The 25191-nt window shown below is 38.9% G+C and overlaps 2 protein-coding genes across 4 annotated transcripts; one reads left to right on the forward strand and one right to left on the reverse strand.

The window, feature by feature from the left end:
- The first annotated feature begins 13783 nt into the window (after positions 1–13783).
- LOC110894807 (3-phosphoinositide-dependent protein kinase 2) lies at positions 13784–19745 on the forward strand. 2 transcript variants are annotated; one of them, XM_022142027.2, is made up of 11 exons: positions 13788–14266; positions 15128–15308; positions 15445–15497; positions 16123–16224; positions 16481–16589; positions 16668–16746; positions 16864–17029; positions 17673–17804; positions 17875–18047; positions 18654–18876; positions 19269–19745. In XM_022142027.2, exons 1-11 carry the CDS (start codon positions 14114–14116, stop codon positions 19350–19352), a joined length of 1455 nt encoding a protein of 484 aa, XP_021997719.1. In that variant the 5' UTR covers positions 13788–14113; the 3' UTR covers positions 19353–19745. The 2 variants fall into 2 exon arrangements, with proteins under 2 accessions (XP_035836877.1, XP_021997719.1); XM_035980984.1 differs by lacking the exon at positions 17673–17804 and having other exon boundaries at positions 13784–14266.
- Positions 19746–19930: 185 nt separating this feature from the next.
- Positions 19931–24738, reverse strand: LOC110894808 (S-adenosylmethionine carrier 1, chloroplastic/mitochondrial). Of its 2 annotated transcripts, none has more exons than XM_022142028.2 (12): positions 24587–24738; positions 24436–24488; positions 23584–23691; positions 23135–23217; positions 22468–22544; positions 22287–22377; positions 22134–22187; positions 21920–22015; positions 21532–21621; positions 21353–21404; positions 20962–21104; positions 19931–20223 (listed from the first exon to the last, which is right to left on the reverse strand). In XM_022142028.2, the coding sequence occupies exons 2-12, from the start codon at positions 24476–24478 to the stop codon at positions 20083–20085; spliced, it is 978 nt and encodes a 325-aa protein (XP_021997720.1). In that variant the 5' UTR covers positions 24479–24488; positions 24587–24738; the 3' UTR covers positions 19931–20082. The 2 variants fall into 2 exon arrangements, with proteins under 2 accessions (XP_021997720.1, XP_021997721.1); XM_022142029.2 differs by having other exon boundaries at positions 24436–24504; positions 24587–24719.
- Between the last annotated feature and the right edge of the window lie 453 nt (positions 24739–25191).

A 25191-nucleotide genomic window follows, 5' to 3' on the forward strand; every position in this document is an offset into this window, starting at 1 on the left:
TTACAGATAACAACTAGTCAAATATTCTGTTCCGACAACTCAGATTCAATTAAGACAATAAATATTGTTCAAATGCTCCTAAAGACCAAGCCTGACAAGATCTATAGACAACAATGCTCTAGTTGCTTTTTCGTGACAGACAACTATTTGTTGGGGGCCTCTAGAGCTTTATTCTAGCCTCGCTTTCCTAGCAAGCAAACATCTTAAACACCTGTCACATACGTTAAAATAAAGTCAATACATATAATGTAAAGGTGAGCATACAAGTTTGGTAATAACATATAGAGTTCTAATAGTTTACGCATAACCAGCACGTACATAGAGGAAAACGAAGCATGTTAATTATCAACATGGACCTATCGATACCAATGACTGCGGGTTGACCGTCCGAGACGGTTCGCAATACATGATTACCACCGTAATCCATGCAAGTAATTGTCCTTAACAACCCCCGTGTGAACAGGTGCTGAGTCCAAACTATAGTACTACGTCGTTAAGGCAGGTAGACAGCATTCCACGTGTAAACACAATCAACAAGCATTCATTTAGTCATGTAATACATGCATATTGGTTAGCGTTCAAATAGTTGAGTAGTGTGATCGATTGTGTTTTGATATAAGTAACGTATGTAACACCCAAAAGTGCTAAAAGCAAAAAGGGATCGAGTATACTCACAGCGTTTGATTAATGGATTGAAGGGAGCGCTTGAGAGTAGGTTAGCCTGAACAGTTCGATAGCATAGCGATGAGCAACACGTAGAATGGAAACAAGTGTAAGTGGGTCGAACAGCCTGGTCGATCGAATAGTTGGTTCCATCGAGCGGGTTGTTCGTTCGGCTAGATAATTCGTTCGGACAGTCCGTTCGATCGGCCGGTAGGCTCGATCGGTTGGACTGTTCGAGTGGATTGTTTCTTCCTGAGATGTGAAGGATGTGTTTGCGTATAATGGCTTGTCCTTTTGAAGTTTTCGTTGTAGTATTTGAGAACACTGAAGTGTTCTTACCTTTCAGGTCGATCGATCGAACGATCCGTTCGATCGGTCGGCATAACCGATCGGTTAGGAACTTCAGTAGTAGTCCTCATCAGGATATCACTCGATTGAACAGCCTACTCGATCGAATAACATGCTCGATCGGGTGGCATTCCTATACGACAAACGAGTTGAAAATCGATTAAGTGTGGAAGCATAGTATCTCATGATCCGAGGAGTAATGTTGACGAACAGCTGTTCGATCGAACAGTACCTCGTTCAATACCATACTTCATGAAATTGTTAAGTTGTGGGGCCATATGCTAGCCGATCGGCTGGCCTGGTAGATCGGCTGGCATTTCCGATTGGTTGGCTGTTCGTTTGAGCAGCCTAACCGTTCGGCCAACATCCTGACCTGGTTGGCCTGTTCGTCTAACACTTGGCTGCTCTGATTATCTGGCGTTATATTGAGGTAGTTTGACAACGAGCCTAACCAGAGAACCTTCGTTCTTACTTGTTTCTCCTGCTCGGACATGAATCACCCAAATCCGGTCAGTGAATGGTTTGGAATGGCGGATTGACGTTAAACCCGAAGTCGGTGTACCTCGTGGGTAGAGTTCGAATCTTGAACCACTCATCCACTAGAATGATTGGTGAGTTGACTCAAACTCCGTTTCTACCGGTTCGAAGGCATTGAGTGTAAAAGAGTTGAAAGAAAGTTGGAAATCCTTCTTTCAATCCTTCACAACATGTAAATGTTTAGATCTTTGGTAGATCTTAGCTTGTTTATGTGGAAATCGGTTAGATCCGAGCTATTCAGGGTGGATTGAAGCCAAAACATGATGTTCTTGAAGAACACCATGATGACATCATCCAAGAATGCTTAGATCTTGGTGATTTCACGGTTAGAAATCAAAAATTGAAAGATAGAAAGGTGTAGGATCATGTTTTGATCAAGAAAGTACAAGATTTAGGATGAAAACTTACCGGAATCGGAAGAAATCTGAGAAAAGAAGGGGAGCACGAGCTGGTCAGTCAGAGCTTTCCAAAAGTGGTAAAGAGTGACAATGACAACCCTATTTATAGGCTCCAAAAGAGGAAAGGGCTGGCCGATCGGCTGGCATCCCGATCGGACAGCCTGCTCGATTGGACAGTCTGTCCGATCGGCTGGGCCGTTCGTTCGGCTGATAGCCTGATCAATCAACAGCCTGGTTCGAGTGTTCGGTGCGACGATTGTCGATATTTCGGTTTCGATTGAAGGTGATACGAGTACGATAGAGTTTCCTATTCAAATTCCTTTCAGTCCCAACTACTATATCTAACATACAATCACCTATGCTTCACCCTATTCTTACGTCACCATTTGTCGTAATTCGATTTCGATTGCATTCGATTTGAGATTCGAGTTTCAATTCGAGCTTCGATTGATCACCACACACAACATAAGGTAAACACGCACAGGTGACACATAAGGCACACACACACACGTATAGCAACAACCAAAGTTCGTGTAATTCGAGATTCGAGTTCGATGATAGTTAGATCAGTTTGATTACTTGTTAGTTAACTTTATCGCATTGTTACTTTCTACCATTCACAGTCGTAAATCGGTTCGCGTTAAAACATTCGATTACTTCGATTCTTCCGTGATTACAACACTACTCCACATAATACAAACAAAACATAAAATAGACTATATACGGTCAAAGAAAGTCAAAGTTGACTTGGACTTTGACTTTGACTTTGACTTTGACATTCGAAAACAGGGGTGTTACAATGTTGAAATTGCACTCTCGGTTGGAACGGAGTAGAATGGATAATAGATGGTCCGGTTTGGTATAAGTTAGGTGGTGGTATTTGTGATGATGATGGTTGACCGGATGTTGGGAAAAATGTTGAATAAGCTGGAATAGCGGATGATGTAGGGTTGTAACTGAAAGAGTATTCGGGTTGAGTATTTTCAGGTGATGTGGTATTAGTATTGGTCGGTTTGATTTCGGATGTGGATATAGGAATGGTAGTATTTGGTGAAGGTTGTGTTGACGATGGTGTAAAGGATGGTGTAGGTTGACCCGTAGTGGGTGGTAATTATGATTGATCCATGTATCTGATTGGTGTAATTGGTGTAGTAGGTGTTGTTGGTGAACCACTGGTTTTGTTTTCTCGTAGCAAAATTTTGTTTCTTCTCAATGGTGATAGCTTGTGAGAGCTCCTAGTACGCATGCATCTGTCAATACCTGCACACTAACACACCCAGCGTAAACCAGAAAAATAACAAACTTAAAAAGATAAAAAAAATAACACACGTTGCGCACTACTCCCCGGCAATGGCACCAAAATTTGACGTGATGTCGTGGTCACAATCAAATTTAATCCAATTACTACTAAATAGTTAGTGGCAAGTGGGTATCGAACACAGGGAGTTTGTGGAATATGTGTTATTTCAAGATGTATCTAAATTAACTAGAATTAAACTAATTGCAAAGAAAGTAAATTTCAAGAGTTGGTTTGATTGATTTGATTTTAAAACTAAGATTACTATTTTAATTGCAAAATGTAAGTGTTGGTTGTAAACAAATTAGAGACAAATGACCATCCTAGACTTCTGGTTTCAATTGACATTCATGTTTTAATTCAACTAGAAAGAACCAAATAGACATGGTTCATGCGTAGTTACGTGTTCGTGGTGAAAGGGAACTAAGTACCCGGATTCCTAGAACGCGAGGTTGTTACCCGATGACCAACCAATCAATATCCATGTCACACCCCCAAAATCCACCTGCGGAGTATCACCGCTCGGGAGCGTGACTGACCAGGATCAAGCCACCAATCATATTGAACATGCATTTAATATTAAGTAAAATAACTGAAAACCATCCATTCAATACAAAAGGTGATCAAACAAATCATCGTTTCAAAATGTAGCGGAAACATAGTAAATAAACCAGTAATAGTTAACAGTTTTAAGTGTCACAATAGCTCAACAGAAAAGCCACGATCCTTGTCCACAACGACCCGCTTCTCCAGTGCAAGCTCCAAGTACCTAACGATCTGCAAGGCATGTAACAGAATGATCAACAAACTAGTTGAGCGAGTTCACAGAAAGTAAATGCGTAATAGTAAGTTCGTTTGTAACAGGTGGCTCTACTGGGCCGTTTGTATGTTCTATTGGTGGTGGTGTTCCACGTTACTGGTGGTGGTGTTCCACGTTACTGGTGGTGGTGTTCCACGTTACTGGTGGTGGTGTTCCACGTTACTGGTGGTGGTGTTCCACGTTACTGGTGGTGGTGTTCCACGTTACTGGTGGTGGTGTTCCACGTTACTGGTGGTGGTGTTCCACGTTATTTAACCACTAGACTACTCGTAACTATAGGTATCCTTCACAACCGAGGATAGTGATGTGGTAGTCTAGTCATAGTGTCAATAGAGTATCTAATCAACCTTTCAATCCCATTCCCAACACCCCGGGAATCCCATGCCTTGGTAAGAGTGTGAACTCACCTTGGTTTGCTCGGTATGCTAGGTTATGCACTCACAGGTAATTAATCACGTCCTATAGTATGCACGTATAACAATTCAGTTCATGTTCGCAATGATACGCACGCAATTTAATGTTCACATAACAGTTAGTTTGCATATCGGCACAACACGTATTATTTCACATTGAATCATCAGTTAGTGTGCACGAATACAATTATTAACATTCATTCCCAAGCATGGCATGCCAAATAAATCAAACATATGTTCCATTATTCAAAGCATAAACCCTATTATCTTTCAACACATTACAGATCTTTCAACAAACAGTTTACACAATTATCCTTCGGACCAAGTATTATGTTTCGAACTCTAAGCCATCTTTCGACCATATCTATCTTTCGGTTCATGTGTATTCTTTCGTCAAAGCTATCCTTCGGTCCCAACAACTATCTTTCGAGTAGCAAGTAACAACAACTATCTTTCGGTTACAATCAGTTAACAATAATCAAGGTTGAAAAACATAGATCACATGCTCTCTGACATACCCATGTGCAAATATGAGACATAAAGTTCACATGGGGTATGATGGGGTGGTCGGCAATTTTGATTGGACCAACATATACAATCGTGTGAACCAACAAACATCATCATCATCGAAGTCAACAACAATATATGTATACATGCGCAGACTTATCCCATTATTCAACAAAGAAGGAGTGGCGGCTGATTGTTAGACAAAATTCAATTCCCACATAATACTCAAATCATGATAGCCGACAACTTGTACTACCTCAAATGTTATTGGACCAAATTTGGTAGGTTTGAAAATTATAACTACCTATATATAATAAAACTTGGCTTTGTACATAGAGTGAAACAAAACTAGCCGCCCAAGCCAAGATATGATTGGACCGAATATATTGTTTAAAGTTGTCAAAATGATTAAGTAAAACCCAATTGCCGACATCACATGCACTGCATATTGGTGTGGAATCACCGTTGTTTTTTTTTTTTGTTGATTGGTTTTACCCTAGCTCTAGCCGACAATTTAAGCCAATGACACACTACCATTCCTTCAAATCGGTGATATGAATATATATATAAACTATTCAATCATTGTATGGCCAAGATTATAAATAATTTCGCATATCATTCACTAGCACATTAATATCATTACTGTTATTACGGCCGACCATTTCCAATAACATGTATATACGTACATAACATCATCAAATCTTTCGTTCATAGTGATAATAAACAAATCGCTTAAACAATTGCCTTTATTAAAAACAATAGAGTACTAACCGAAAAGGAGAGTCGTTAGACTGATCGAATGGGGGGGGTTTGGAGTCTTGCAATTGCCGTCACGCAATGGTGGAGGAATAGGGTTTTCAGTATCTTGTTAACCGTTCCCCTAACCTAATATGTTTATATTTATTTACGTAAGCAAGTTTGGGCCGCAACTGGGCTTTGGCGGACCAAGGCTCGGCGAAACACCTATGTTTCGTCGAGTGAGTTGAATGGCGAATAAAACTCTGTTTCGTCTAGTTTGTTTGATGAAGAATCACATCTCTACTCGTCGGGCGTTACGTGATTTAGCCAGTCTAAGCGTTTTATAATAATTCAAATATTATATTTTACAATAACCAGTAATCACATGTATGCACAATGACATCGCGTTTCACTAAAACACAACGCTTACAATTTCAAGTCCAACACGTCAAACAACTAAACAATCAAATTCAACGCGCAATGAATGCGAAAGTGAAAGTCAAAAATCTGAGTTGTCACATTATCCCCAACTTGAGAGAAATTTCGTCCCGAAATTTGGTACGCACTCACTGAGGAAGCTAGGTAAGTTGTATCGTTCACAGGTTTTCCTGGGGTGTCACATCATCCCCCCGTTGATTTGGAATTTCGTCCCGAAATTCAGTAGTAGTAGCTTCAGCCTCAGTAGTGGATGTATTGGTTTCGAATAACTGGGGGTACTTTTCTTTCATTTGATCTTCGCGTTCCCAGGTATACTCTGGACCACGCTGGGAGTTCCAACGAACTCGAACAAGAGGGATTCTCTTGTGTTTGAGGACCTTAACATCCCGGTCCGTGATTTCAACTGGTTCCTCGACGAACTGCAACCGCTCGTCGATAGTGAGTTCCTTAAAAGGAACTATAAGGGTCTCATCTGACAGGCACTTCTTCAGATTCGACACGTGAAACACATTGTGAACTGCACCGAGTTCAACTGGTAGATTCAATCTGTAGGCTACTGGGCCTATTCTTTCAGTGACTTCGTACGGTCCAACGTACTGCGGATCAAGTTTGCCTCGTTTACCAAATCGAACCACACCCTTCCAGGGTGAGACTTTTAGTAAAACCCGGTCCCCGACCTGAAATTCCAATGGTCTCTTACGCTTATCCGCGTAGGCTTTCTGACGGTCGCGTGCTGCCGCCATACGTTGCCGTATCTGCGCAATCTTTTCTGTGGCGTCCACTACAAACTCTGGACCCGTAATTTGACTATCCCCCACCTCTGCCCAACAGAGAGGTGACCGGCATTTACGTCCGTACAATGCCTCGAATGGAGCAGCTTGAATGCTGGTATGATAGCTGTTATTGTAAGAAAACTCCACCAAAGGGAGGTGCTTTTCCCAGCCGTTGCCGAAATCGATAACACACGCTCGAAGCATGTCTTCTAGAGTTTGGATAGTTCGCTCAGACTGCCCATCCGTCTGAGGATGATATGCTGTGCTCATGTCTAATCGTGAGCCGAAGGATTTGTGCATCGCTTGCCAAAGCTCTGACGTAAATCGTGCATCGCGGTCTGAAATGATTGAGGTTGGCACTCCGTGCCTCGAAACAACTTCTTTCAAGTAAATGTCTGCTAAGGTAGAAAACTTATCCGTTTCTTTGATAGCCAAGAAGTGAGCAGACTTTGTGAGTCGATCAATGATCACCCAGATAGTGTCATTCCCACGCTGTGATCTAGGTAAGCCCGTAACGAAATCCATGGAAATTTCTTCCCATTTCCACTGTGGTATCCGGGGTTGTTGCAGTAGCCCTGCTGGTTTCTGATATTCGACCTTGACTCTCGCACAGGTCAAGCACTTGCCAACATAGGTGGCGATGTGGGCTTTCATACTTGGCCACCAGTATGTTGTTTTGATATCGTGGTACATTTTATCCGCACCTGGATGTACCGAGTAGCGAGACTTGTGCGCTTCGTCCATCACAAGTTCCCGTAGACCGCCATAAAGTGGGACCCAAATACGCCCCGTTACATAGTAGGCGCCGTCCTCCTTTTGTTCCATTTGTTGCCTTGAACCGCGTAAGGCTTCAGCCTTGACATTTTCGGTTTTCAGAGCTTCCATCTGAGCAGCTCGTATCTGAGAAGGAAGACTAGACTGAATGGTAAGCTGTAGCGCTCGCACGCGCTTCGGTAGAGTGTCTTTCCGACTGAGGGCATCAGCCACAACATTGGCCTTCCCTGGATGATACTTGATGGCACATTCATAGTCGTTCAGAAGTTCAACCCATCTCCGTTGACGCATATTCAAATCCTTCTGCTTAAGAATATGCTCGAGACTCCTGTGATCGGTGTAAATAGTGCGCTTGGTACCGTACAGGTAGTGTCGCCATATCTTAAGCGCGAAAACAACAGCTCCCAGTTCTAAATCGTGCGTCGTGTAGTTCCGTTCATGAACCTTGAGTTGTCGAGAGGCGTAGGCAATAACTTTATCCCGCTGCATCAATACACAACCAAGCCCCTGTATCGATGCGTCACAATAAACCACGAAGTCATCTGTGCCCTCCGGCAATGAGAGAATAGGTGCGCTGCAAAGCCTATCCTTTAAGTACTGAAAAGCGGTCTCTTGCGTATTACTCCATCTGTAAACGACACCTTTCTGTGTTAGCATAGTAAGTGGTTGCGCGATCTTGGAGAAGTCTTTAATAAATCGCCTGTAGTAACCCGCCAAACCCAAGAATTGGCGTATTTCCGTCGGTGTACGTGGTGCAGGCCAGTTTCTGATCGAATCTACCTTGGATGGATCGACATGAATCCCATCCTTGTTCACCACATGGCCTAAAAAGTGGACTTCACGAAGCCAGAAGTCGCATTTTGGAAACTTTGCGTACAGTTGCTCTTTTCGAAGAAGTTCCAAGATAAAGCGTAAGTGCTGCTCATGCTCCTCCTGACTCTTGGAGTAGATTAGAATATCGTCGATGAAGACAATGACGAACTTGTCAAGGTAGGGTTTACACACCCTGTTCATAAGATCCATGAAGACTGCAGGCGCGTTCGTAAGCCCGAATGGCATGACAAGAAACTCGTAATGACCGTGGCGAGTTCTGAAAGCAGTTTTGGAGACGTCCTCATCCCGGACTCTCAGCCGATGATACCCTGACCTTAAATCAATCTTGGAATAGTAACACGACCCTTGCAACTGGTCGAATAGGTCATCTATGCGTGGAAGAGGATAACGGTTCTTCACTATGATCTTGTTCAGTTCACGGTAATCAATTTCACATCCTGAAGGTGCCATCCTTCTTTTTCACCGATAATTGGTATCTAATAGTTCTTGTAGCTCCCAAGGCGAAAAGATAGGTCGGATAAATCCCTTATCCAAGATTCCTGGTAGCTGCGTCGATAGTTCTTCCGATTCTGGTGGAGCTAAGCGATACGGTACTCGAGCTATGGGTGCTGCTCCTGGAGCGAGCTCGATTTGAAATTCGACCTGACGATGAGGCGGTAGACCAGGTAAATCCTTAGGAAACACCTGAGGAAAGTCGCGTACAGCTGGATGGTCCTCCAACTTCTTTTCTTTGCATGGGATTTCTGCTTGCTGTTGCTGCTGGCGATTCCGATTTGCAGGCCGTGGACTCCTAAATCCTTAGCTTCATGGCCCATCTTGAGACACCTCTGGAAACGTCCCTCGTTGCACTAACCACCGTGGTGTCGGTTGCATTAGTTACACATTGGGTGAATTCCCCGATATCCACCCTGCCCCTGACCACCAGAAGTTGGCTGACTCGGCTCTGGTGTTCACTATTCTTGCGCTGCTGCTGTGCTTGGGACTGAACGGTAGCTGAACCCTTGCTGGAATACCCATCCCATTTCCGCTTGCTGTCATTAGGGGTAGCGGGAGTAGCAGAAGAGGTAGCGGTAGTAATAGCGCTGAGACAACTTGGCAGCCTGTTCTGTTCCACTGCCTGACCCGTGAGACGATGAGCAAGACGCTGAATGTCTTGGATATTGTCGATGTTAACCAATGTAGCATGGCTCGGAATCTCTGAGGCTAGACCCTTGAGGTACAGTTCGATACACTTGCTTGGAGGGTCCACCATGGTTGGACACAAGATGGCCAGTTCGTCCGACCGTTTCGTATAAGCATCAATTCCCTGACCCTGTCATTTTCAAATGGTAAAGCTCCACTTCCAACTTGTGGATGTCATCACGCGTGCAGTATTCCCTTTTAATGCGTTCTTTGAATTCGTTCCAAGGGTGGCGTTAGCAGCTGCCAACCCTAGTATCCGTACTTGCGCGTTCCACCAGGTTAGCGCGATTTCTTCCAAAGTACCGGTGGCGTACTTGACCCTGTGAGCCTCAGGGCATTCACACATCTCGAATACCGACTCGAGCTTCCCAAACCAAATGGAGTAGTCCAACTGCTCCTTCTGGGCCACTGAATGTGTTTGGACGACAGTCCATGAAGTTCTTGATTGTGCAGGCATGTTGCTATGCGTTCTGACCCGTTGCGCGAGAAAGATAGGTCAAGGTTAAGCGCGAGAGTTGAGTCACGAGAGTAGGATCTAACATCCTAGAATAGGTCTGGAATAGCAGGTTATACCTCCTGCTTGTGCGGTTGCAAGTGCCGCAGCAACTTGTTCGTTAATGAGAGCCGTCAACTGGGCTTGAGTCATGTCAACACGTCCAGACATGATCGAACAGTAAAGGTAGCATAAGTAAGAATGGTTCACGAATAGTGCGATGACAGAAGAGTGTAAGCACGTATGTGTTCTCAAGCAATAACAAGTTGTGAGCAAAGTAATGTAAGCATACTACGAGCAAGTTCTATGCAATTCTAGCAAACATGTAATAAACATGAACCTTATTACCTAGGAGATTGAGTCTTGCACGTGGAGCGAAGCGTCGTTGTGGATCGTTGAGAGCACTGTTCTGGTTATAGTCTGGTTTTAATAAAAACGTTTTTCCATATTAAAACCAAGTTCTCTATAACCAATGGCTCTGATACCAATCTGTCACACCCCCAAAATCCACCTGCGGAGTATCACCGCTCGGGAGCGTGACTGACCAGGATCAAGCCACCAATCATATTGAACATGCATTTAATATTAAGTAAAATAACTGAAAACCATCCATTCAATACAAAAGGTGATCAAACAAATCATCGTTTCAAAATGTAGCGGAAACATAGTAAATAAACCAGTAATAGTTAACAGTTTTAAGTGTCACAATAGCTCAACAGAAAAGCCACGATCCTTGTCCACAACGACCCGCTTCTCCAGTGCAAGCTCCAAGTACCTAACGATCTGCAAGGCATGTAACAGAATGATCAACAAACTAGTTGAGCGAGTTCACAGAAAGTAAATGCGTAATAGTAAGTTCGTTTGTAACAGGTGGCTCTACTGGGCCGTTTGTATGTTCTATTGGTGGTGGTGTTCCACGTTACTGGTGGTGGTGTTCCACGTTACTGGTGGTGGTGTTCCACGTTACTGGTGGTGGTGTTCCACGTTACTGGTGGTGGTGTTCCACGTTACTGGTGGTGGTGTTCCACGTTACTGGTGGTGGTGTTCCACGTTACTGGTGGTGGTGTTCCACGTTACTGGTGGTGGTGTTCCACGTTATTTAACCACTAGACTACTCGTAACTATAGGTATCCTTCACAACCGAGGATAGTGATGTGGTAGTCTAGTCATAGTGTCAATAGAGTATCTAATCAACCTTTCAATCCCATTCCCAACACCCCGGGAATCCCATGCCTTGGTAAGAGTGTGAACTCACCTTGGTTTGCTCGGTATGCTAGGTTATGCACTCACAGGTAATTAATCACGTCCTATAGTATGCACGTATAACAATTCAGTTCATGTTCGCAATGATACGCACGCAATTTAATGTTCACATAACAGTTAGTTTGCATATCGGCACAACACGTATTATTTCACATTGAATCATCAGTTAGTGTGCACGAATACAATTATTAACATTCATTCCCAAGCATGGCATGCCAAATAAATCAAACATATGTTCCATTATTCAAAGCATAAACCCTATTATCTTTCGACACATTACAGATCTTTCAACAAACAGTTTACACAATTATCCTTCGGACCAAGTATTATGTTTCGAACTCTAAGCCATCTTTCGACCATATCTATCTTTCGGTTCATGTGTATTCTTTCGTCAAAGCTATCCTTCGGTCCCAACAACTATCTTTCGAGTAGCAAGTAACAACAACTATCTTTCGGTTACAATCAGTTAACAATAATCAAGGTTGAAAAACATAGATCACATGCTCTCTGACATACCCATGTGCAAATATGAGACATAAAGTTCACATGGGGTATGATGGGGTGGTCGGCAATTTTGATTGGACCAACATATACAATCGTGTGAACCAACAAACATCATCATCATCGAAGTCAACAACAATATATGTATACATGCGCAGACTTATCCCATTATTCAACAAAGAAGGAGTGGCGGCTGATTGTTAGACAAAATTCAATTCCCACATAATACTCAAATCATGATAGCCGACAACTTGTACTACCTCAAATGTTATTGGACCAAATTTGGTAGGTTTGAAAATTATAACTACCTATATATAATAAAACTTGGCTTTGTACATAGAGTGAAACAAAACTAGCCGCCCAAGCCAAGATATGATTGGACCGAATATATTGTTTAAAGTTGTCAAAATGATTAAGTAAAACCCAATTGCCGACATCACATGCACTGCATATTGGTGTGGAATCACCGTTGTTTTTTTTTTTGTTGATTGGTTTTACCCTAGCTCTAGCCGACAATTTAAGCCAATGACACACTACCATTCCTTCAAATCGGTGATATGAATATATATATAAACTATTCAATCATTGTATGGCCAAGATTATAAATAATTTCGCATATCATTCACTAGCACATTAATATCATTACTGTTATTACGGCCGACCATTTCCAATAACATGTATATACGTACATAACATCATCAAATCTTTCGTTCATAGTGATAATAAACAAATCGCTTAAACAATTGCCTTTATTAAAAACAATAGAGTACTAACCGAAAAGGAGAGTCGTTAGACTGATCGAATGGGGGGGGTTTGGAGTCTTGCAATTGCCGTCACGCAATGGTGGAGGAATAGGGTTTTCAGTATCTTGTTAACCGTTCCCCTAACCTAATATGTTTATATTTATTTACGTAAGCAAGTTTGGGCCGCAACTGGGCTTTGGCGGACCAAGGCTCGGCGAAACACCTATGTTTCGTCGAGTGAGTTGAATGGCGAATAAAACTCTGTTTCGTCTAGTTTGTTTGATGAAGAATCACATCTCTACTCGTCGGGCGTTACGTGATTTAGCCAGTCTAAGCGTTTTATAATAATTCAAATATTATATTTTACAATAACCAGTAATCACATGTATGCACAATGACATCGCGTTTCACTAAAACACAACGCTTACAATTTCAAGTCCAACACGTCAAACAACTAAACAATCAAATTCAACGCGCAATGAATGCGAAAGTGAAAGTCAAAAATCTGAGTTGTCACAATCCAATCCTAATCCCTCCCATGATATCTCAATTGCCAACGGCACCGAGAACGTATGGTTTGAGTTATGAGCAAAGCATAAATCAACTATTTACGAACAAATATCAACACATCATAATAAACAAACATAAGATGCAAGTCTATTATTCTAGAAATAAAGATCAAAACATGAAATGTCTCAAGCAAACCTTCAATCCAGGATGATCATTAAGAGTTTAGCCACTCATAGCTCGGATCATCATAATCAAACAAGTCTTAATGTTCGAATAAAAAACACCAACAATTTGTTTAGAGATTGTTTAGAACCAAGAAAAACAAGCAACCATAGTTATCTAATTCATGATAAATTATACTTTATAACCATTAAGGGTTGTCCTACGTACAACCCGTCAATTACGTTATTTACATCTTTACTAACCCACATGAATATTTATTCTTATTTACATCTTTACTAAATCTAATAAGTAAATCTAAAATGACAATATAATGATGTTATTTTTTTTAAACTGCAAAAAAAAAAAATTAAATAAAAAAAATCAGATCTCATCATCATCATCTCCAGATCTGCATTTCCAATGTGTAAATTTTCATGCTTTTTAGTAATCCACGTAACAGACACGTGTCATTCTCTCTGTCTTCCTACTTTGTCGCTCTAACTTTGTTCCCTCCATCGCCCCTCTTTGGCCTTTGCCCCAATGGGTCTCCTTCAAATCACCATTTAATTTAAAAGATACAAAATTTTGATGCTTTCTTTATAGGGTTTTGAATGAATTGATCTTCTGTTTTGTTGGGAGATTGAAAAGATCGATTATCTTTACAAGAAGGATACATATATAGATATAGATATGGGTGTGTTTGATATTGGGGAAAGTTGATGATGGGGGGTGAAATGGAAAAGGATGTTGAGTCCAAGATGAAGAATGTTCAGGATAAAGCTAAGAGCTTTAAGTTTAGGGCTCCACAGGAGAATTTTACCATACAAGATTTTGAAATGGGCAAGATCTTTGGTGTTGGTTCTTATTCTAAGGTAATTTATTTATTTATTTATTATGTTGCCTGGCTAGTACTCTTTGCATTCATTTATTATGGTAATAATTTGGTATCTTTTATTGCATAATTGGATTGTTTTGAAACTTTGCATTGAAATTCTTGGTAGCTCTGGAAAATGCCTCAGGGGCCTCTTCTACTTCTGGGTCAAAATTAGGGTCTTTGGGAGGTACAAATAACCCAAATGATGAACAAGTTCTGAAAGGCTCATATTTTTATATGTAATTTTTAAGTAGAAAGGTTTTAACCCCTTTTCAACCCATTTTTTTGAAGTATACAAGATTAATTGCCGGAATCACCTATTTCTGGCCCACTAGGGCGATTTTCCGGCCAACTAGAGCCGATTAGGAACGACTAGCGATTAGTTCACCAATTACCTAAAAATTAATCAGTGGCCGGCCGACTAGCGATTAATCGTCGATTAATCCCGATTTTTCCAACACTTTGTAAAACAGACGAGAGAGACGCAACTTTTGGTTGTAAATAAGGCTTATTTGGTTGTACATAGAGCAACGCCTTGCGTACGTGATGCATGCGCCTTGCGCTTTTCCTTTTGGGATCTAAATGCTTAGAGCACCTCATGCTTTTTTAAACCAAGTTCGACATATCGACTGAAATCATTTAATATTTGGATTGAGGGATTGTTTAGATTAATAGCAGGTGGTTGGGTAACATGTCAAATAGACTTTTGAGTCAAATCGAGTAGTCAAAATGGGTCGGGCCGGTTTATGTTGGCCGTTTCCTTTTTTTTATCTTACTTTGTTAAGTATTAGTTTTTTCTTGTGAATTACTTACAACTTGGTGTTTGAGTATAATCATAACTATAATATGACATCATCAGGTTGTGAGAGCAAAAAAGAAAGATACGGGGAAAGTGTACGCTTTAAAGATCATGGATAAAAAATTCATAACAAAAGAAAACAAAACCGCTTACGTAAAGTTGGAGAGAATTGTATTGGATCAGCTGAATCATCCTGGAATAGTGCAACTCCATTTTACATTCCAAGACACTTATTCTCTATGTAAGCGCATCATGCTTACAGTTTATACATATTGTTAGTCTTCTAAATAGGCTAAAATTGCTTTGTTTTATATGTTTTTGTTTTGGATATTTTCTCTTTATATATATTGACACGTGCATTTGGTTATATATCATAGATATGGCGCTTGAGTCTTGTGAAGGCGGAGAACTTTTTGATCAAATTAAGAGGGTAAGTGAAATTCTGCTGGTGTAAATCAAAGAAAGTTGTCTCAAAGAAAGGTGTTCAACACTCGGCAATTGATAGGGTTGTCACAAAGGGTCGGTCGGGTAACGGGTCAAAACAGGTATATTGGTGCGGGTTGGGCTTGGTTGACATGAAACACTTTTGTCCACATTTTTCGTAACTTTTTAATCAATAATTTGTGTCAAATATAATTACAAAAGATATATTAGTTGAATAAAAAATATTGTTTTTTATAAAGCAATTTCGTTTGTTTGTATGCATTGAAATACACGTTGAACGACTTTCGACCTCTTTGACCCTATTTCCTTTTTAGTTAGTTGTTCTGAATTTCTTATTTGACCCGTTAGAGATAAAACATAACCAAAATCGGCATGTTCATAATTCATGAGTAAATGGGCCTAAATTTCTTTTTTCTAATGTAAACACTTAGTTTTTTTTTTTTTTTTTTTGTATATTTTTAGTTTTATCCGTGTAACAATGTTTAATCAAGACATAAACATTCACAAACTATTAATTTGACTTTAGATATTTTTTTTTTGTGTGTCTGTAATCTTAGTTGTATAATTTGATTGTAACATACCTAATACATCTATCGAACTTGTTTTTACAGAAAGGTCGTTTGACAGATGACGAGACTCGCTTTTACGCAGCTGAAATCGTGGATGCTCTTGAATATATACATAAGTTAGGTTTAATACATCGAGACATTAAGGTATTGGCGTATTGCAAACAATATATTATCATTCATGTATAATGTGACTATTAGGAATCATAATCACAAATTCATAACGATGATCACATGAAGCGAAAAATCGAACACGGTGTTAGCGGATTTAGCAACTGGCTTACATCATCGTTGTCATGAAGATTTTTTCATAATTCATGAATTCTAGAACATAAGTTTATGGTTTATTTATTTAAATTCGACTCCATATCCTTCAATGTTGCTGAAAGCGTTTTAATAACAGCCAGAGAACCTGCTTCTTACATTAGACGGGCATATTAAGATTGCTGATTTTGGTAGCGTAAAGCCCATGCAAGATAGCCAGATAACAGTCCTTCCGCATGCAGCATCAGGTGTGTGTGTGTCTGTTGTAAAGGCGTTTGGGACCATATAACTTCGAGTTTAATCCTTGCATCCTTCTTCTTCTTCAGATGACAAGGCCTGCACGTTTGTGGGGACGGCTGCATACGTCCCTCCAGAAGTATTAAATAATTCACCTGCAACTTTCGGGTGAGTATTATTCTTTTTTCCATTAAATACTTCACCTGCAACTGTTGCTCTAGTTGTTTTCTGTGTTGTAAAATGACTTTTTTTTTTTTTTTTGCTATTTGTAAAAATTCCGGGCAGAAACGATCTCTGGGCACTTGGCTGCACCTTGTTTCAGATGCTATCGGGAACTTCTCCATTCAAAGATGCTAGTGAATGGCTCATTTTTCAAAGAATCGTAGCCCGAGATGTCAAATTTCCTGATTATTTTTCCAGTGATGCCAGAGATCTGATTGATAAATTATTGGTAAGCGGATTTATAACTTATGTGATATCCTTTTGAGCACGTGAGTTCCATTTCTTTCTTCTATCTATCGTGTGTCGTTGACACTAAATATAAATGGGTTAGTAATGATTACAAAAACAATATTATAATAATAATATAGGAGGTTGATTCATTAGTAAAATTACGTGGAACGGATCGTTTAACCTATAGATTAGTGTATAAACGCGTTCGATAGATAGAACTAATTCGGTATGAATTTCAGCAGCATAACGACGTCATCACGGATTTTATTCATACCGAAAGAGTTTACATCATTTAAGCTCTAGGAGAATCAAAGTGTGATATCTCCTCTCAAATGAAACTTACTTGGTTCCAACGTATGGCTCATTCGCTTGATATGGTCAAACGTATGTCTCATACGTTTGGCACTCAGTCAAACGTATCACTCATACTTTTGGCTTATCTCATGCGTTTAAACTCTCTAACATACACATAATACAGACTCTATCTAGCGTATTCGTACTGCTGTACGGACACAAATGTGCATTAACAATTAGATATGGACTTTGGGCGACTTGCAATCCATTCAATTCATATGACTTGTTCCCATTTTAGTGAAATGACCAATTTAAATTGTAAAAAAAAAAAAAAAAATACGATGCAGGATATTGATCCTGCAAAACGACCGGGTGCGGGACCTGATGGTTATGAGTCACTAAAGAATCATCCCTTCTTTCAAGGAATTGATTGGCATGATATAAGGTCAAGGTGTCCTCCTAGACTTGTATTGGAGAAGGTATATCTAATGGACTAATAAGTAATTGTACCTTGATACGTTATACATATCATCATCCGACTTTCTACAGGGTCCCGCCAGTAGTCGCTCAAATGGAAGTGATGACACTTCAGATTCATCATGGAACCCGACACATATTGGTGATGTCACCGGAACAGGAAATACCATTGCTGATGTCACTTCTTCCTCCGATGCTGGCCATATAACTAAACTCGCTTCAATAGATTCCTTCGATTCTAAATGGTAAATAATTTTGTTATTGTTTCTGTTGGTAGACTTTTCAAACCATCACGCTCCTATTATATGTTGTAAGCTAAGTAGTTAATGCGGTAAAATATCGGATATCAGTCAAGGACCGATATTTGATATATCGGTTATTGTGGTGGGATATCGGTAATTTTAATATCATGCTAAATTTCTATATATATATATAGCAATTTAACACTAACAATTCAGTATACTCTCCTACCATTAACAAATTAACCTTTGTAACAGTTGTAGCAAGTAGGAACTGACTAAGACTTAAAACACTAACATTTAACAGTAACAACTAACAATCAAGACTTAAAACACTAATAGCAGCAATAAGAAGAAAGACAAATGGTAGAACTAAGAAGAAAGGTACTGGTGTCCGGAAAATCGGTGATATATCGGTCAAATACTGCCGATATTATCGATACCGATATCCTGACCGATAACCGATATATCTGTGTGATATTTCGTGATATTAACTACATAGGTTGCAAGCAAAAATATAAAATAAAGTTTGCAAGAATGAGCAATTTTACGGTTTGGACAATAAATGTTGGTTTGTTTGACTCGTGACCGGAGTTTTTAACTTCTCGACAGGCAACAATTTTTGGAGCCAGGTGAGTCCATTCTTATGATCTCAATGTTCAAGAAACTGCAGAAACTATCGAGTAAAAAAGTACAACTTATCCTGACTAACAAGCCAAAGTTGGTATACGTGGATCCGTCAAAGCTAGCCGGTAAAGGGAATATGATCTGGTCTGATGATCCCAATGAGCTTAGCGTCCAAGTTACAAGCCCATCAAATTTCAAGATTTGCATTGTGAGTCAATTCACAACTATTTAACTAAATTCAAAATGGTCAAGAAGGTTACTCCTTAAGAGGTGGAAAGACGAGCAGGCCAGAGTGGGTTGGGTAACGCCACAAAACAAGGTTTTTAGCACTTGTTGAAATGGGTCAGGTCGGTTCGGGTCGGGCTGATCCATAAACACTTTCTGTCTTTTCTTAAGAAACAACAAATTCATTAGTATGATTAAAAGACTCCATGTGATTCCCATTTAACTAAACACTTCTATTTGACCCATTTGACCCATTTGATTCGTTTCAAATTAGACACTAAACCCATATCGACCCGTTAATAAGTGGATCCAAATTGCCACCTATACTTCCTAGTTATTTGTTGTCTTTACTGATTTTTATACGGGATGATGCAGCCAAAGAAAGTTATGACATTTGAGGATCCTAAACAGAGAGCGTATCAGTGGAAAAAGGCGATTGAAGCCCTTCAAAACCGGTGATTTCTGGTTTATATACACATTCTTTTCGTATAACATTAATGTTGCACCTTGGTAATCCTAAGGACAGTTGGATTCCCCGAAGAACTTTAAGAAAAAACCGATCCATGTTACAGGCTTCGTTTTCATGCTTTGATTTTATTAATTCCTTTTTTTCGGTTTTCTCTACATCAGGGTAGTTAGTTGACTTTAGTGAGGTTTGACCACTGAGATTGTATGAATATGTAAGGTTTGATTACTTATTATTTACAGGGTGGAAGTGATTACCTCACTATAATAGTAAGCTATACCAAGCGTCATTACCCTACCGGTATTGTGACGAACGGAAAAAACTAGCATTTGAACATCGTTACCGTTACCGGTATTTGTTTATTTTACCTGTATTTATTTGTATGATTTTTGATTGATGTAAAACATGCGTCGAATATAACGAACCGGGCTGATACCGACCAAAAGCCGGCTTGTAGCGTGGGGAATCCTACTAGTTAGCACTAAACATAAACATGATTTTTAGTTACTTGAGACCGTTGAGTGACGTAGTATGCGATGTTAGTCATACTACTTTATTTGGTGTATGTGGGTTGAAGATAGAAATGCTGCTACATACAATAACAGAATTAACAAAATTTCACAATACAGAGGCTGGTTATGGGATTTGAATGTTAGTGGCCCATAACCCTGAAAAAAAAAAAAACTAGCCCGTAAATCAAGCATCATCAGGCGGATGTGTTCCTTAATCTTGCTTAGGGAGCTCAGAACTTTGATGGTTAGATGGTTGCAGCTGGCGATCGGCAAGAATTTTCTTTGTTCTCTCCAAAACTCCGAAGAATATCGAACCTCCGATCCCTATCCACAACACTCGTGGCCCAATACCCTACAAGATCAAATCAGTACCATTTGGTATAACACGTTTACTCGTTAACTAGAAATATAGGTTATGCCTCATCACTAATGTGCCGAATGAAACTAAAAAAATTGAAAAAAATACGGGTCAAACGGGCCAAAGTGGTTCGAATTGTATTTCTAATGCATACAATCACTTTATTTCAATAAGACACTGTTATTACTATTATTATGATTATAATAGTTTTTACAATCATATTAAACATGTAAATGGAGAGAAAAGTGTTTCAGAAGCAAACCAACCTAGTCCTTACTAAAAGGTCACCTTTTTTTTATCATACCGACGTTGGGATATACTTTTATCTTCTTTCTTACCCACCACCTCACGCCCAGTGGCGGACATAAGGCTTACCGGGGGGCAACCTCCGCTACGGCTTGGCGCGGAAAAATTAGTGTAAATTTTGGAAAAATTTGCCGTTTTTTCGATTTCGTTACGGCTTATTTATAAAACGTTACGGCTTAGTTTCGTTTCTAGATCCGCCACTGCTCACGCCTATACGTCATAAATATAATTCGATGATGAAAACTCCGAAAAAATTAAGCCTTTGACCCAATACGAAAAACCATCCTTCTATGTTTTGATGACAATATAATCCCAAAAAAAACGTATAGTAAATCCAAAAGGAAGTTGTTGTGATTTCGACCATTAGTGACATCTTTTTTTTTTTTTTTTTTTTTTAATATTCTCAAGATGATGAAGAACACATACCTTTAAAAGGGCAGGAGGACCTTCTTCTTTTAAGATTGTCTGAACACAATCAATTATCCCTTTGTACTGGTTTGCTGATCCCTGAACCATTAACCTAGTTTTTATGACGTCAAGTGGTGTTGTTATAGCTCCGGTAAGTGCCCCTGCAAATAACATAATTGTAACATATTACAGAACTGAATGTCGAAGTTAAATACAAGTGAAAAGATTTCGATATTTAATAATTTTCTGTCTATTTGCCAATTATAATCCTTACCACCTGAAGATTCCTTATTAGGGCATATTACAGGAGGGTATTTTAGACATTTCACAAACAGCTGAAACGATTTTATGGACTATGTGGTTTCAATTTTTCAGTTTTACATTATTTTTAAAATGGGAGCATAATTACCAGCAAAGGCACCAATGGCTGCATTCTCAGGATCATTGAGGTCCCTACGCGCCTGACAATAGTTAAAAAAATAATCAAATTATATGTATAGAAATAACAGGTTCTCGATTATTGTGAAAATGTGATGCAAGAGATAATTTAGTAATTATGCAATCTAAAAATTTATAGAACATACTTACAGCCAACTTATAGCCGATTCGAAGCTGCTCATATATACAGAACTGGATAGCATCAAAAGGAAGATCTCGTAGGAGAAAAGATCCATATCCCTAGATTCAACCCGTGTGACGGTCAAACTCACAAATTATTTCTTAAGTTTAAATACCATATCACTTTAAGCAGACGGAAAAATACATGCTACAAGCATAATAATGTGATCTGTCCAACTTATTTTTTTTTTCTTTTTGTTAAAGTCACCTATTTTAACATCATCATTACAATAAACTGGAGGTATTGATCAGGTCTAAAAAAATATTTTTCGTCAATTCAAACTTCACAGTTTTCACGCTACGTGTGAGTGTAAATACTGTGTGCATATGCCCGTAAATTTTAAAGAAAGATTCATACCGCATATAGACCTTTAAAACCCTCCTTGGAAACAATAAGCCGCACCGCATCAGGAGCTGAAGCAAATTGACGAGTTTGCATTCTTTGCTTTACAACCTATTTTGTCAAATTAAAAACAGAAAATTAAACAGAGACTAGCAAAGCACATCTAAATATAATATTTGTACCGTTATAGTAACCGCCCGTTTGCCACATCTAAATATAATATTTGTACCTCCGTTGGAACGCGTACAAGAGATGCGGCCACTCCTCCGATTGCACCTGCAGTCTACAAAATATTTGCAACTTTTAAAACATAAAAAGGCTTGCGTAAAGACATCATAAAAAACATTTTTGTACATCTGCATGTAGATGAAATCAAACTTACGAGATGTGCAACAGCACTAAGATTTTCAGGAAGTATCTTCAACAATTTCTTTTTTGCAGGTTCGTAAACGCCTACGAACAAGGCAGAAGCTCTACATACAAAATTGAACAAAAAGAATTAATGAATATATAACATAACAAAAATTCAATCTTAAAATTTAATAGAATACATATATCCTTACGGTAATACACCAACAAGATTTCCGGCCAACCCTGAATATAGCCCCTGGAGGACAATCTTTCCGCCACCACGTGCTGCCTACAGAATATATAATGTTTATAAATTAGTCTATTAACATGCTATGCCTGCGTGTGTGTAATTACGTAATAATCTAAATAAACCAACTCGAAATGAGTAATTTTACTTATATGCTACATAGCGAATAGCAATAAATAGCGGGCGGCTATTATATAAATATCGATACACTAGAAGAAAAATTTATACGTATATTATATCAATATACTCTGGTATATATGCTATTTTACATGTATATTTAACAAAAAACCTAAAATCAAGCTATTTTATAGCTACTTTTAATTGCTATTTATATTAAGAAAATAAAAAAAAATAAAGTGTCGCTATTCTCGCTATCCATCGCTACAACCCTAACAGCGACACTATACCTATACGCTACGTAGTATGCTATAGCGATCGCTACAATCGCTATTGACAACTATGCAACACATATTTACCAAAGTATACATAAATATATATTGGATTAGGCAGAAAACACGTCACTTATTTAAATATAAAAATGTAATCATCAGGTATACAGGTTTCTCAAACCAATCATCTTGGAGAAATTGCTACTGAATTTAAATGGAACACTGGAACGTTCTAGAACCTACCTGAAGTCTGGTCTTTATGGTATCAATTGGGTATAACGCTGTTTCAACAACTACTCCAGCTGTACCTCCTGCTATGAAACCCTCTGCGTTATCATAAGAATAATTAGATCGTAACTTTTCCATATATTTCAACTAATATCTGGAATACCAGTTGTTAATCATTACAAAATATTAATAGCATTACTTTTGGTTCACAAGTTTCCCCTAAAGAGGCGCACGGTTTGACTAATAGTCAGAAGCTTGCTTATACGACACTATGCTACCATGGTCAATCAGAGGGGAACACGAACACGATATAAATGTGGCTTAAAGGTTATCAAATTTAATCACTATATAATAAAGAAAAAAAACATAAAGCCATGGTCTTGCGACATAAGTTAATAGAAAGATTCGTAAAAACAAAATAATAAATAAATAAGTAAATTTTAGAAGTAAAATTAAAGCAATACCGAATACGGTTCGTAAGAAATCGATTGGCTTTTCTTCCCCTATGCTGACTGATGCAAAAGACTTTTTCGGTATCAACTGCAACCTTTGTGCTTTCCCATTTGATACATCTGCAAAAACACACACCTGCACCATCAAGACCTTAACTTGGAACAAATTTATTTCAAGAATCTGACACTTAGGGGCTGTCTGTTTACCTCTTAATGAGGCTCTTAATGGTTCAGACCTCTTACTCTTACTGGTTCAACACTTAATGGTTCAGACTGTTTGTTTCGCGAGCAAATGTCTGAACGGTTCAGACATTTGCCTCTGAATGGTTAAGAATTATACAGAGTCTGAATGGTTAAGACCTCTAATCTGAATTTGTCAGACATTTGCCTCTAAACGGTTAAACTTTAGCACTTAACTATTCAGAAGTTGTCAAACAGCCCCTTATTAATTAATTAATATAGCCCTTTAGGGGTGTAAACATAAAACACTTTTAATTGAAACATTACAAGATCAAACTCCCCATCCGAAAAGAAGTCAAAGTTTGACCTTTTAAGGTCCAGATGAAATTGTTTCTTACAAAAAAAAAAAAAAAAAAAAAAACCGAAAATTTATAAATGCAGAAAGGTTTTCAAGCTAGAGTTGCCATTAAATCCCTTGGTAATTATTAATTACTACAAAATTAAAATAATAATAATAATAATAACATTGGATTTTGACGGCAATTCTTCTTACTTCATCCTTGTTCATTCTAATTTATTACTTATTTTTTTTTTAAAGTAAACCCTAAATGGCTAAACCATACATTCATCCAAACATGTGGTGTACCCAATGCGTTGAATTTGGAACCTTAAATTTAAAGTTACCTGATGAATTGTTGGAGTGAAGAGCTAACGTAAGCGGAGCCATCTATCTATACCTGCACATTACAAACCCTAGAAGAATTATGATGAACTGGAGATTTTGATAATAATAATAATAAACAAGATGAAGCAACAAAATCAAGAGAAGGTGTACAGTGAAAATATGGGTAACGGTTGCACGATGCTGTCCTCGTGAAGATATCATCTCCCTACGGATAGAGATTGGGAAATATATAAGAGCATTTAGTCCCTTTTTACGCTGTAATTGTGACAATCCAAAACGATCTTATTCGACGAATTTATTTTACACTAACCGTTTTGATAGCACAAAGCGAAACATAAATTCGGGCCCTCCAATTTTATTTTATTTTATTTTTTGGATTTATATTTACAGTTTTTACTTGGGGTGGAAATTAATAATAATCTATCTATCTATACTTTCTATAAAATGAGGAATCCCAATGACATAAGAAAAACTTACTTGGCAGCCATAGAGGCTGTCCAACAAGACTTTTCTTATGTCATTATTGCATCATAAACCGGAATACATAAATCACTTTAAAATACATTTAATTTCAAACCACTGCCCTATATTCAAATGTCAAAGTTCTGACCCACATTCAAAAGGGCGAACCACTGCCCAGCTCCAAGAAAGTATAACTTAGCATATGCTTCATTTGGCAAATGTATACCTTAGCAGATGTTTTGAAATTGCTGGTAATTTCAAATTCAAAATGCATGGGGATATGTAATTTGCAA

The sequence above is a fragment of the Helianthus annuus genome, chromosome 12, assembly GCF_002127325.2.
Source record: "Helianthus annuus cultivar XRQ/B chromosome 12, HanXRQr2.0-SUNRISE, whole genome shotgun sequence".
NCBI classification, from domain to species: Eukaryota; Viridiplantae; Streptophyta; class Magnoliopsida; order Asterales; family Asteraceae; genus Helianthus; species Helianthus annuus.

Excerpts from the sequence above, each read along its gene's own strand:
- LOC110894808 (XM_022142028.2), bottom strand. The coding sequence starts at position 24,478 with ATGGCTCCGCTTACGTTAGCTCTTCACTCCAACAATTCATCAG. Across the intron at positions 23,692-24,435 it reads TCACTCCAACAATTCATCAG|ATGTATCAAATGGGAAAGCA; the intron begins GTAACTTTAAAT and ends GTGTTTTTGCAG. Across the intron at positions 22,545-23,134 it reads CCATAAAGACCAGACTTCAG|GCAGCACGTGGTGGCGGAAA; the intron begins GTAGGTTCTAGA and ends TATATTCTGTAG.
- LOC110894807 (XM_022142027.2), top strand. The coding sequence starts at position 14,114 with ATGATGGGGGGTGAAATGGAAAAGGATGTTGAGTCCAAGATGAAGAAT. Across the intron at positions 17,030-17,672 it reads ATCTGATTGATAAATTATTG|GATATTGATCCTGCAAAACG; the intron begins GTAAGCGGATTT and ends AATACGATGCAG. Across the intron at positions 17,805-17,874 it reads CTAGACTTGTATTGGAGAAG|GGTCCCGCCAGTAGTCGCTC; the intron begins GTATATCTAATG and ends GACTTTCTACAG.